Source organism: Mesoplodon densirostris, chromosome 3 (genome assembly GCF_025265405.1).
Source record: "Mesoplodon densirostris isolate mMesDen1 chromosome 3, mMesDen1 primary haplotype, whole genome shotgun sequence".
NCBI lineage: Eukaryota > Metazoa > Chordata > Mammalia > Artiodactyla > Ziphiidae > Mesoplodon > Mesoplodon densirostris.
In genome coordinates this window covers 12,648,893-12,662,458 of record NC_082663.1, presented here as the reverse complement: position 1 = coordinate 12,662,458, position 13,566 = coordinate 12,648,893, and the positions used below count along the sequence as shown (strand labels likewise).

Here is a 13,566-nt window from a genome sequence, read left to right as displayed (position 1 = left end):
TGACCCCATTGGCTATGACGGTGCCAGCACTGCAGACAATGCAGGTGCAGCAAAGGACTGACCTTGGCTCCTCTAAGCCTGGGGAATGTCCTGCCTGATGAAGTCTCTCTCTGTTTACCTGGGGTTTTGGGGCTAAGACAGACAGTCTATGCTAACAGTGTGACTTTGGGTGAGGGCTTTGGTCCACGTCCTATCTTAATCCCTGGAGAGGCAGGGGACAAGGGTGAGCCATGTGAGCTCACCCTCGTGTATGTGACTGAGCCCAAATAAAAACTCTGAACACCAAGGCTCGGCAGGGTGGGGGGTGTCCTGGCTGGTGACACCCTGCACATATAACCACACGCTGTGCGAGGCGGGGAGAGTCAGTGTTGTGCACATGACTCCACTGGGAGAGGACAATGGCAGCTTGAACCTGACCCTCCTGGACCTGCTCCCGCACCCCTTCCCTGGCTGATCTTCACCTGTGTCTTTTCACGGCAATGAACCGCCACTGCAGCTTCTCTAAGTTTTGTAAGTCCTTCAAGCCAATTACTGAACCCGAGGGTGGGCCTGGGCTTCCTGAACTCCATCCTGCAGACCAGAGCCACACGTGGACGAGGGCCTGCCCGCCTACAAGCAGCACCCTGGAGCAGCTTCCAGCCCTCAGCCTGAGTCTCTGGGAAGCCTTACCATCTTGCTTTTCACGAGTTCCTCGATCGCACTGACGAGCTCGGCTGCGCTCGGCGTTTCGGAGCTGGTGGGCCGGACTAATAACCGAGAAGAGGCCTATGGAGGAAGTCGAGAAAAAGAGAGGGGGAGGGAAATGCCTCGTGTTAGTCACTGGGCAGAAAGAATTCTCCTGCAAGCTCAATCTCCTTTTAAAAGTAATTCCAGACAAAAAGACCACAAGTTTGTCTTTGTTTGAATTTATTTAAAGCCATCTTTTAAAATTTACAATATTCTGACATGAAATACCAAATAAGACCTGTCTGGGATACATGTGGAAGGCAGACAAAGTCTGTTTTTAATCCGCAGTCATGTACCATCAGAATGTTTTTCAAAGAGGTGACTGGGCACGGGAAAATTCTAACTTTTGCAACTGCTGGCAAGGCTACTGGCTAAGGAGGAAAAGGCAGAGAATCTGATCAACGGAAGAGTGAAAGGCTTAAGGGCTAATGAGTGAACCCTTTAAAAAATCGGGAAACAAAACTGGATACTAAAAATGGCTTTACTGTGTGGATGGGGTTAAAAGAAAGAAACAAGAAAAGGAAAGGAACCGGGAGCACTGGCCAGACAGGGAAGAGGGGGACAAGCTCACCATTTTCTGTGCCATCCACTTCCCCAGTGATTAGTGCAGAGGACAGGAGATCTGTGGCCTCACAAGCTATCAGATGCCATTTACGGCTAGAGTCGGGGTGTACAGGGGTGGACAGGTAAGGAATCTGGGGGAGGGGCTACTGAGTTCGAGTTTCAGTAATTAGCAAACACGCTGTGTTTGCGGATTACTTGCACCGTTAATTTACTGGAAACTAGAAGAGGGGTGTAATATGAACCTTGCTTCATATTAAGGACAGCAGAGATGCATGTGACACACGGCTAGCTGTCCTAATGATGCATGTCTCACAGCAGACAGATACGGATTTATACATTTACAACGAGGCTGTTACAGTGCGGATCCAGATATGCACTTGGCAAAACAAATGTTGGCTTGGTCTAATGAAATCTGGAAGATGAGGTGAAGAAAACAAGGAAAAAATTCAAATGGAGAGGTAAGGAAACTGAATCAAAACAGACACAGAACACAAATCAACATAATGCTGCAGTGAAAGTTTACAAAAAGAGAAAACAGAACAAAACAAAACATTAGTCACAAGATAATATACTCTCTGGGAACATCACTATAGACTTTTGTAAAAGAAGAATTTCTATGCGTAATACCCAACGAGGTAACACAATAACCAATAAATGATTTTGGCAAACAGAAGAATATAGTGCAATCCACTCTTTCAATGGAGAAAACTACCCTCTTATTCAGTGAATAAGTCAACCAGGCCTGGCCCCTCACTTTCGGCTAACCATCCAGATTTACACAATTCCAGTTTTCTGCTTTTAAAACGCTATGGCTTAGAATGCGACAAAATAACCGAGGAGCCGTCAGAGCCTGGCTTCCTGGCGGGTCTGCTCTGGGCAGTGGGGTGCGAGCTTCTCTCCCATCTCAGGCCACCCTGCACCCCCCATGGCACAGGGTCTGTACCTCAGATGCCCTCCAAACCCCAGACTCGAACCCAAGCTCCCTCCTTCTGCCAAGCCCACTGCGCCTCTGTTGTGCACTGAGGGCCCCGGAGAAGGAGGGAGAGGAGTTCTACAGAGAAGGCGCCTTAGGTTAAGACTAACGCGTGATCGGCCTTGGCCTCACGGCCGTCAATCACCAAGCCAGCGCGACCCCAGGTCATCACACACGGGCCCATCCAGCGAGTGACTGTGTTAGCACTGAGGGAAGTCAGGGAAGGAAAAAGGGGAAGAAGGGGGAAAACTGACAAAAACATCTGTTTTATTCAGAAACCTTAGTTTCTGCCAAAAAAAATCACCAGTAATGACTCCATAGGATGGTTTTCAACACCTGCCAATTTGGAGAAGCAGGATGGGCCAGAATGCGAGAGGATGTATAAGCCACAGTTACCAGGTTTCCTTCTTGATATTTTAGGGTTGTACAGAGTAATTTTTGATTATGTAAGAACTCAAAAAAACCCAGAAAACAAAAAATAAGATTTACTTGGCTTGAAGCCTCTGCATACATCCAAAGAGGAAATTCATGGCTTTGAACTGATTCCTGCACTTTGACAAACTCCAGTTTGACCCAGATGTTTGCCGTGTTGGAAAAAGGAACTGGACAGCAATACCATCCCATCTGAAAACCACACCTGTGTGCAGACACCTAACAGAGAGAACCAGATGGGCTCGTGTGCGTTTAGGACGCAGTCACGCAGGTGGCGTGCGACTTCTCTGCCCTCTCAGTGACCCTGGTTAGTACGGCGAGAAAAATTAAAATAACTTGAAAAGCAGCAATTACGAAAGCATCCACTAAAAATGCACTGAACGTATTTATACAAGCACACGTGTACGAGAGACTGCGCGGGTTCCTACAGCTTAGTCTAAATGGCCTTTGCTATCTATACTTTGGGGGTGAAAGGCATCTTCCAGGTGCCTTTTCACAGCCCGGGTCGCTCTCTATGTCCTGCAAGGAGGCTGGGGCACAGCAGCAGGCAACCGCCAGGGCCCCTCCGGGCGAGGCTTGGTGTGGGCGTGGGCCCCCCTTACCTTGTCGTCCTGTGAATCCGGCTGGAGCAGGCTGTGCTGCTGGATGGCCATGGGCGGGGGTAGGGGCACGGCGTCGGCCCCCTCCTCTCCTTCTTCCTCTCCGCAGCTCTGCATGCCCGAGGACGAGGACTTGGAGAGCGTGCCGCTGCTCAGGCCCTCGTTCCGGACTCTCTGAAACCAGACCGACATTCGCCCATTGGAACCCGGCCCTGACTGTCCACGTCAGCTCACGGGAACTGAGCCCTCAGGGGTTAACTGGGAAAGCACAGCCGGGATGGAAACTGAGAGCAGAAATCAAGGCCAAGCTCCTTCCAAGCCTGACGGGAGCTTCCACTCCCTCCAGCGACCCAGCTCCCTCGCTCGCCAACTTGGACGGGGGAATGGCCACTGAGAGCGTCTTTGGAAGGGACTGCCAACGTTAACTGTTAGGCTCTGAACACATCGGATCTTCAAGAAGCCGCTTTAAAAAGAAGGTTCAAAAATCTGAACCATAATAACCCTTAGTTTCTGTAGTCTCATACTTCACTTTTTGTTACTTAATAAATAAATAAAATAAAAATAAAATAAAACTCACTGACATCAGGAGGGCATAAAGAAAAATACGATTCAAGGTGTATTTTAAGAATCTGAATTAAGTATCCCATTAATCTCCCCCTATTCTAACTTTTAGAAAAAAATTTCAGTTTTTCATCTCTATGACGAGACACAGTATATGAAACAGAGAGGTGAGGACATAAATGAACCATACGCTCCAGTGAAAACGCACGGCAAAAACACGCCCGGGAAAAAGGCAGCAGAAACCCCACATCTGCAAAATAAATTGAACGATATAAATCCTGTCTTCTCTCTCTCTCTCTCTCTCTCTCTCTCTCTCTGCCTTTTTTTGAGTCTGTGAGGGAACTGGGGGATAGGGGTCCAAGTTAAAAACGCTGAGGGCCCCTCACTGATACCACACTGCTGAAGGCCCATCGTGGGGATCATGAAGGAATTCGGTTCCTTGCAGTATAATTTTAAGCTCCCACCTCCTCCAAAAAAGGGGAAATTAAAAATAATTCCTGGCTGACCTACATACATTTATCTTCGATGACATGGGAATAATCCAGTGTTTACTGCTGGGTTAGCAAAGTATATTAACTGTGTGCTTTCTACTCAGGACAAGACATAAGCATGACTGTGTATGAGTACGGGGGCAGGGGTGGTGGCAGAGATAACTGGAGGATGCGAACATTTCCTTAGTCCTTCCAAGTCTAAAACTGGTGCTTTCCTTGCAAAATGCTGCCCCCGTGGTTGAGTGCTAACCTCAGGGGCCACTTAAACCTTTTGCCTCCTGGGAGGTACCCCTGGCTTTGCCTGTGATGGAGGTGAGAGGGGGCTAAGCTAAGATGGCCGGGCACCACGTTCTCCTGAAGCAGGCGGGGCTGCCCACGGTCCTCTGATTTCGTGATCCGAGGCCACGCGTGGGTCCCCGACTCTAGACGCTGCTAGAGGAACTGAGTGGGGCTCTGACGCTGGTCCTTTCCAGAACTTAGGGAAAACCACCAAACGAGTGTATTCACTGTTCCCACCACCCGGAGGGAGATGCCAGAGGCCCTGACCTCTTCCACCGTCTCGTCCTGCGGGGTGGCCGCACTGTCGTCCGAGTCCTTCTGCGAGCCGGCGTCGGCGCTCTTGCGGACCTCCCTGCTCTTCTTGTGCTTGTGGGCCAGCTTCTTCACGTGCCCGTCAGCCTTGCCGCTGCTCAGCCGCCGCACCGGGCTCGTCAGCCACTTGCGCAGCGTGTTGCCTGGGCGCTTGGGGCCCGGGGAGCTCTGTGCCCCCATCATGTGGGGCTGGAGGGAGGCCACGGAGGCAGGCGGGCTGGCATCGTTGCTGGAGACGGACAGCGAGTCTGTGGGGCGAGAGAGAGAAACAAGTGTGACTGGCAGCCCCCAGAGTCCTGGTTGGTGCCGCTGTGCCGACGAGCGCCGTCACCACCCAGGTGAACTCGAAGTTCAGGGGCTGCCGGGAGTTGTGTCTGGTGGCTCTGCCCTGGGGGAACGTCCAGGGAGATCCGACCCACATGCTTGCCCATCAAATGGCTCCCCAGCTTGAGCTTTGCTAGAGGTGATTTTTCTCCAGGTGTAGTGCCCCCTCCAAAAACCCCCAAGTCACCAGTCCTGGAGACCAGCATCATTATCACACAGGCTCAAAATGTCACTGTCACTTAAAATATCACAGACATCGGAGGACACACTGTTTGAATTATATTCACCCATCTTCCTGATAGACAAGAACCAAGAAAGAATGGCTTAAAGAAGAATTTAAAGGAAGTTAGAAACTAATCCTGGTGGATAAAGGTACAGTTTCACTCCCTCCCAGTGAACAGGTGTACCATTCAATAAATAAACATGGGCTTCCTTGGTGGCGCAGTGGTTAAGAATCTGCCTGCCAATGCAGGGGACACGGGTTCGAGTCCTGGTCTGGGAAGATCCCACATGCTGTGGAGCAGCTAAGCCTGTGTGCCACAACTACTGAGCCTGCGCTCTAGAGCCTACGGGCCACAACTACTGAGCCCACGAGCCACAACTACTGAGCCTGTGCTCTAGAGCCTACAAGCCAAAACTACTGAGCCCACGAGCCACAACTACTGAGCCTGTGTTCTAGAGCCCATGAGCCACAGCTACTGAAGCCCGTGTGCCTAGAACCCGTGCACTGCAACGAAGAGTAGCCCCCACTCGCCGCAACTAGAGAAAAACCATGCGCAGCAACAAAGACCCAATGCAGACAAAAATAAATAAATAAATAATAAAATAAAATGTTTTTAAAAAATAAATAAATAAACAAACACAAGTACAGGCACACCTTGGGGACGTCTTGGGTTCGGTTCCAGACCACTGCTATAAAGCCAATATCACAATAAAGTGAATTACAAACTTTTTGGTTTCCCAGGGCATATAAAAGTTACATTTCCACTTATTGTAGTCTATTCAGTGCGTGATAGCATTGTCTAAAAAAAATGTACATACTTTAATTAAAAAATACTTTATTGTTAAAAAATGCTAACCATCATCCGAACCTTCAGCGAGCTGTCATCTTTTTGCTGGTGGAGGGTTTGAAAAATTGCAAGACTCAACAAAATGTGACACAGAGACATGAAGCGAGCAAACGTCGTTGGAAAAATGGCTCCAACAGACTCGCTCGATGCAGAGTTGCCACAAACCTTCAATTAGTTAAAAATGCAGCATCTGTGAAGTACAGAAGAACAAAGTGCAATAAAACGAGGTATACCTGTCTGTATGTATACGTGCGTGGGTGTGTAAATCGGTATGGACGTGAGCTGGTCAGGCACTGTGACAAACGGCACCCTCCTAGAAAGTTCAGTGTAGAAGGGTAAAGCTGGCTGGTTCACTGGGAAACCCGGCTCATGGCCCCTTGTTTCCCAGCCGTTCTCTGGAACTACACAGGCATCTGCAGCCTCTGCTCTCAGCCTCAGCAAAGTTACTCCACGTGTTGGAGAAAATACCAGTAACACTTAACAAAACAACAACACATTTTAGAAAGAAATGTGAGTAGGAGAAACCTTCCTCAAGTAACCAAAATGTTACTTGAAAATATATCCAAATGAATCTTCTCACTGGATTTGAAAAATTAAATAGAGTCGACCCTGAGTTGTTAATTTTTCAGGAGAAAAAAGGAGATATAAATGCACTGAGGTAACAGCTGACACTCAACAGATCTGTGGAATTACGAGAGACGTTACTTTACAAACAGAAGACCAGTGACCTGGGACACTTCTTGGCCCCGTCCCGAGCACTGGACTCTGGAGGACTCCTCCCACAGCAAAATGGAATAAACCGCTTCGCTTTAGGAGACGGAGGGAGCAAGACCATTCACTATGCTTGTTATTTTCTTACATCGTAAGACTTGAAAATTAAAATTCATCCTTAAAAAGATGATTTTATACAGCTACCTGTGTTAGCTGTATTTACCTCTGCAGCACTGGAGACCATTACCTGCTGCAGCTAAAGAGCAGGGCAGTTAATTCCTGCCAGTCCTGTGATTACACGTACGAGGGAGTTGACGGCAGTTTCCCACTCATGCTCAGATGCCTGGGCGGGACAGCCGAGCGCCGTCTGACCGCCGCCCGTCCCCTCCTCGGCCGAGCCTCGCAGGGGAGAGGGTATAATCTTCCAGAAACAGATGACGCGTTTCAAGCTGGATCCCTCATTCTTAAAAGTCTAGATTTTCTCAGAGGCAGACTCGGGCTCAATAGAGCCTTCCCCCCTCCTCGTGTATATAGGTGTGTGTGAGCATATATTTTGATTTTCTTTCTTTTCAGAGAAGAGTGACTAAAACGTCCCCACGTCAGCCTCGTTCTCCTCAGGTACCATCGGGAACAGGTAGCAGAACGAAGCCATGAAGTTAACAGCACGCCTGCTGCAAAGAGCTTCCTGGGGACTTTCTCAGGGGCTGACTGGGGGTAAAGGGCAAACAAGGCAGCCACGGTCGGTCGCTGCCCTCGGGCGCTCCTGCTGCAGCGACAACAGGGACGACAGAAGGAAGAGGCGGGGCTGGACAATCCACGTGCAGATGATACTTTATTCAGCTGAAGGTTTTCTAAGTACCAGCTATCAGGATTAGCAAGGCCCTGTGCTGGCCACAGCAGGGGACATGCTTCACAGTCGTTTCCTGTGCCTCTGCTGTGCTGGGATGCACAGCCGAGCCCTGAACCTGCCACTGGACAGAGACGGCAAAACCTGCGTCCTCCTGTACCCAGGGGAGACACCTGCAGGGCTTCCAGTGACCACATGGCCGGCGTTCAGGCAGAACCGTGGCACTTCCTGCTGTAAGCGAGTACAAACCCTGGTAGAGGTTGAGGAGAAGGGGAATCAGGTGGGGGATCATGGAGGGCTTCCCAAAGGAGGTGACGCTGAAGCGGGCCTTAGAAGGAGCTGGGCCTGAATAACCCGTTAGGAAGAGCTCACAAGGACATAAGCTCCAGGAGGGTGGGGGCCTCGTCCGCCGTGTCTCCGGAGGTGTGCCCAGGGCCTGGCCCGGTGCCTGGCGCACAGCAGGCCCCTATGAATTATCGACTGGAAACAGCAGAAACCCCAGCCCAGAGAAACAGAGCAAGCTGATCCACAGCCCTATTCTCGGGACGGGCGTTTCTTCAAGGAATATTCACTCAGCCGAGCAACCACACAAGACAGAGAACCACGAAGGTGGCGCCCGGGTGGAGGAGGGGGGGCGTCCCCAACAGGTGACGAGCGTCCGTGATGGAGCTCCGTGGTAGGAAAACGACAGAGGCAGACTCGCCTTCATAAAACTAAATCAACTGCAGGCCTTAACGTCACCAGCAGAACCCTCACACATCACAAGTGACGGGGACACCGCCTAAGCCAACAAACGAACCTTCCACGTGTCTGGGTGCCTAAAAGAGAGCATCTGGGGGGATGCAGCACGGGAGCAACGCGGCCTGTAATACGAACCTTCAGTGAAGAGGCCGCCCACCGGGAGACCTGACACGGTCTCTGTGTCCCCCAAACGTGCGGGGTTACGGAGAAGTCAGAGCTCTGGGCCGGGTGGGCAGCTGAGGGCCGTCACCCCGACACGCAGACCTCGCCCCCGGTCAGCAGCCCCAGCGGCCTTAGGCGGCACGAGGCGATGAACTGCAGTCCAACACCAAGGCCTCAGGGGACCCGGCTGTCTTTGCAAGTGTGACTCTCAGGGCATCCCTGCCTTGCTTAGGAAAGGAGATGGTGGTGGTCAAAATGGTTCAAAAAGAAAAAGAAATTAGAGATGACATTGCCCAGCTTCTCTCTGTGTGCTCAGCTGCATAGGAGTTGGTTCTCTGCACTTTGAGAAGTAGGTTCAGAAGAGATTTTTCCCTTCAGTTGGCAGCTTGAGCATTATAAACGTGGCCGTGGCCTGACCAGTCCGGCCTAGACCCAGGAGGGAGGCAAAGCTGTCCAAGGTCAGAGCTCACCAGTGCTGCAGACGAATCACTGTTCTCAGGGAATAGTGGTTCTCTTCTTGAGCTACTATTTATCGTCACTTAAGTGACATTATTTCACTTTACTGGAATATTCATGACTTAGAAATATGCTAGCAGCAATTACAAACTAAGAAGAAAATTCTGTCGTTTCTTAAATTTTACCTTGAAAATCTATTTCGTTTCAGAAGTCTGAAAATGTAGAGGGAAAATTTCTTCACCTGTCTCTAAGGTTAACAGATATTTCGTGTTGTGCAGATCTGATACATTAGTCATAATCCAGGGGATTAGCAATGAAAAAAATAACCACAAACTAAAGCGAACAGATACATTCCTTCTCTCTCCAGTTTGTTTTTAACAATAATACTTAATTCTTCATGCTGTTTGACACTTTCCAAAAAAAAAAAAATCTTACTTTTTTCTTTTCAACATAGAAACTCATTTTGCCCAAATCAATGGATTTTAACCGTCCATTTACATGCTCTGTGACATAATGCATAAATCAGATTTTAAAACACTTAAAAATTACTTAAACTTAAGTCAATTATTAATAGAATGAAATAAAGGACCTGCTATTATTTTTCGTTATCTTAAGAACAGACTTTGACCACTAGACCCACTGCTCTGATGCAAATTTTAAATTAAACAACATGTCCTAATGACATCTAGTAGAATTAAGGTCTCCAGTGTTACTGGGCAAAGGTAAGCGTGACTCACAGGATAAACGAGCTTTCGGTGGTCTCCTAGGGAAGATCCTAAATTACTGGTCTGCACACAGGTGCCTCGCGCAGCTGAGCTCCCGGTGGCCGTGACACGCTGCGTCTGAAGGGTCACGGTCGGGCACAGACGCTGCCGGGAAGGCCCCCTTCCTCCCTCTAAGACCCCCTCCTCTCTGTTCAGGTGGATTGTGGGCGGCTCAGGCCAATGACAAGAGTAAGCCCAAGGCGGAGGCCCATGGCCAGGCTCTGCATCTCCCTTTCATGACTGCAGTTCCAGCTGGGTAACTGTCAGGACAGGAAGCTACCGTGACCTAGACTCCAGGCTACACGTGGGCGGGCGCTGGGTCTGGTTTGTTTACAGCTATGTGCTCAGCTGGCACATCCTTGGAGCTTAATGAGTTTATGTTGAATATATAACGAATGGGTCGGGACTTCCCTGGCGGTCCAGTGGCTAAGACTCCGAGCTTCCACTGCAGGAGGCACAGGTTCGATCCCTGCTTGGGGAACTAAGATTCTGCATTCAGCCAAAAAAAACCAAAAAAACAACAACCGAACGGGTGAGTCAGTGGATCGATTGCCAGCTACAGGCTATTTTCCAGCCTGAGCTCACGAGCCTGATAACTTACGTTGACCCCGTGAACGGTGAAGTCCTGACCTGGTGCTATACCCCACCAGTTTGGAGACGAGCTACAGGTCACATCTAATTTTAGTCCAGCTTGTGAGTCTGTGAACTATGTACTTACAAGACAGTAACTCACAGTAGTTGAGAGCTGTCCCTGTACTGGCCTGTGCTATGCGACGCCTTCTTGCAGGCGAGAGCCAGGCCCAGGAGCCCTTGGTGAGGGTGGGGAGCACGTGAACACCCCCCAGCACGTGTGGTATGGGCAAGGCGGCAAACAGAGAGGTCGGGACCGAACTCACCTGAGAAAGACGATGGAAAACTCATTTGTCACTCAAGGCAATTGTACTGTTCCTGTTCCCATCTTCAGTTCCCATCTCTTGCCTTCCCCTCAACTCCTACTTTCTTGGAAGATAAAAAAGACTCAACACCCAGTACCTTCAGTACTGCTGCCTTTCCACCCTGTCACCACCGTCCACGTCTATGAGGATGCCGGCACCCATAACACGCCTTTTTGGGATGTGCCTTCCTCTTTCCAGCCTGGGGAACCTCCACTGATGCAAGGTCCAGGTGGGAGATCAGCTGAGGACGTCAGAAGGACCCTGGGCTTGTCACGGGGTCTGAGTTTGAGACTGGCTCTTCCATTCCACGGCCCTGACCCAGGCCAACATGCTGGCACCTGAATTCCCTCATCTCCCAGGGCTACGGTAGGATTACATGAAGTAACGAGAAGGAACGAGCTTTGCAAAGTGTAAACTGCTATTTGCAAACATAAGATGGTTGAGGCAAGCTTCTCCCGGACTCCCTGGTAGCACAGAACTTGCTACATTGCATGCATGCAAACTGTGAGTACCCAGACAACGGCGACTTGGATTAATGATTTTCTAATCACAGGCCTAGTGTGGTAATCAGCTACATACTCAAAATCAATTATAGATGTATGAAAGATGAGTGAGGCAACTTAGATGAATTACTTCATTCTGTTTCCATTAAAAAAATAGCTTGTCCCTTATTAAGAGGACAGGGTAAACTGTAGCAAAAAGATATTGTCAGCACGTCCCACTCATTTCAAAAGACGCTCATGTGTGTATAAGAGAAAGCCAGTTGTGAGCTGCCTGAAGCCCTAAGAGGGGAAATAGAAGTTTCTCTTATTTTGAAGGGAAAACAACCCCACAAAGATGGTTCTTTGCTGAAGTCAGAGTTCACCCAAAGTCCATGCTAGATTTCTTCTTAAAATTTAGAAAAAAACTAAAAAAAAAAAAAAGGAGGGGGAAGCGGGAGCCCTGCTCCTCTGGCCGCCACAGGAGAGCTCCACCATGGGAACACACACAGCCCCAAACTGCTGGGAGAAGGGAAACCGCCCTCTAGTCCCAGTCTCGACAGTTGAGACATCTGTGATTAATAAAGGCTTTTTTTAAAAAAATGTAAGAAAAAAAGGAAAAGGGACCATATCCTGCGAGCTGCAGACTGAGAAAAGGATCACGTTTCATTTTAACCCTCTCCTCGTTTTCACGACGGTAAGAAGGCGTGAAGATGTTCCTAAGTGTCCCAGAGTACAGACCGGATTGCGGAGGATGCCGTCCCTGAATTCAAAACGCCAGCCCCTGAGTTTGAACACGCTTCACCAACACGCCCTCTTGCTTGCCTTCACTTCAGCCCTAGCAGCACAGGGGGTCCAGGAGGACAGAGATCGCTGCCCCTTTGTTCAGACTGTATCTCTGGAGTATAAGGTTTGCCTTTCCCTTCAAGCGAGCGCCTCATAGATTAACGGTCATTCAAAGCAATGGGGCAGCGGTTCTGGCCTCTCCCTGGCAGGTACTGGGCGTGGGTATCTGACAAGTCCTCCAGTTTCCTAACGGTGAAATGACTGTGATTCTTTACCAGGCTGCTGCAGGGAAAAGGAACAAAAACGGTCTTTGTAAACACATAGCCTACCACAAACACAAGGCAGTACTCCCATTTTTACACGGAAAAAAAAAGTGCGAAAGACAAGCAATAAAACAGGATGCAGTGGGGTGGCGAGATGTGTAAGGATCCATCTGAAAGGCAGGCACCCCGGGCTAAGAGGAGGAAGAAACAGCAGTTGGAGAGCAAAGCCTGATCCCTCCGACGGTGCTGCCGTCTTCGCGGTGTCACCGAGCGTCTGCTGTGACAGGCACCCTGCACTCTGTGGCATCAGTCAAACGTGCACACATGGGACCAACGCCAATGGCCTGTCACGTCTGAGGCACGACCACCACGCAGAGGCGGACACTCAACACTGGGACACTTTCCAACAAACAGCTGACTCACATTTCAATTGCCCCTCCACGGAGGCTCCCAGCACAATTTTAGCTGATTAGTTTTAAAGAAAGATATTCCCATCTTTCTGTCCATCGTAGGTGTTCAAAACTATCTGTCAAGTGAACCTTGCAGGGCTGTCTTGATGCAAGCCCCAAACGGGGTAAGCTGAACGCAGAGCCTGGCAGCCTCCCAAAGCGAAGTGCTAATTTACAGTTCTGGCTGTAAGGACTTAAAGAAATGCTTATGTAGCCGTTATTGCTATGGGCTAGAAAAAGATAATTCAAGGACACTTTGGGGCTGAAAACAATTCCATCAGACCATTTTAGAACAGACTGGGCAGGGTTTGATCAGGTATGCCTGGCCTCTGGCAGTTTCTCAAACCACCGTCTTGTTGTGAATTCAATGCAGCAAATCACCTTTTATTTAGGGAATTCTTCCACTGTATCAGGAAGGTTGTAATGTACACGTGGAAGTCGGGTCTACAGACTACTTATAAATCAACGAGAGAGTAAGTTGTTAGCTTATGACTGCTGACTGGGTTGGTTAATGTATTTTAGACCAAAATTTTCTGAGTAAACGATTGTCATCTGTCTCTACATTGTTCAAACTGGATTTTAATTCCCTGCTTTTAGACTCAAGGTAACGTTTTTTGGGGGAATAATAATTGAAAATGATCA

The 13,566-nt window shown here is 49.3% G+C and overlaps 1 protein-coding gene across 3 annotated transcripts in view; it reads right to left on the bottom strand.

The window, feature by feature from the left end:
* The window catches only part of TRIO (trio Rho guanine nucleotide exchange factor), a 390,266-nt gene that overhangs the window by 35,999 nt on the left and 340,701 nt on the right, over positions 1-13,566 (bottom strand). For all 3 annotated transcript variants that reach the window (XM_060092734.1, XM_060092735.1, XM_060092733.1), the window contains exons 35-37: positions 4,893-5,185; positions 3,298-3,468; positions 670-765 (exon numbers count right to left, since the gene is read on the bottom strand). In XM_060092734.1, the coding sequence (XP_059948717.1) occupies positions 670-765; positions 3,298-3,468; positions 4,893-5,185 (560 nt within the window). The remainder of the gene's footprint in view (positions 1-669; positions 766-3,297; positions 3,469-4,892; positions 5,186-13,566) is intronic.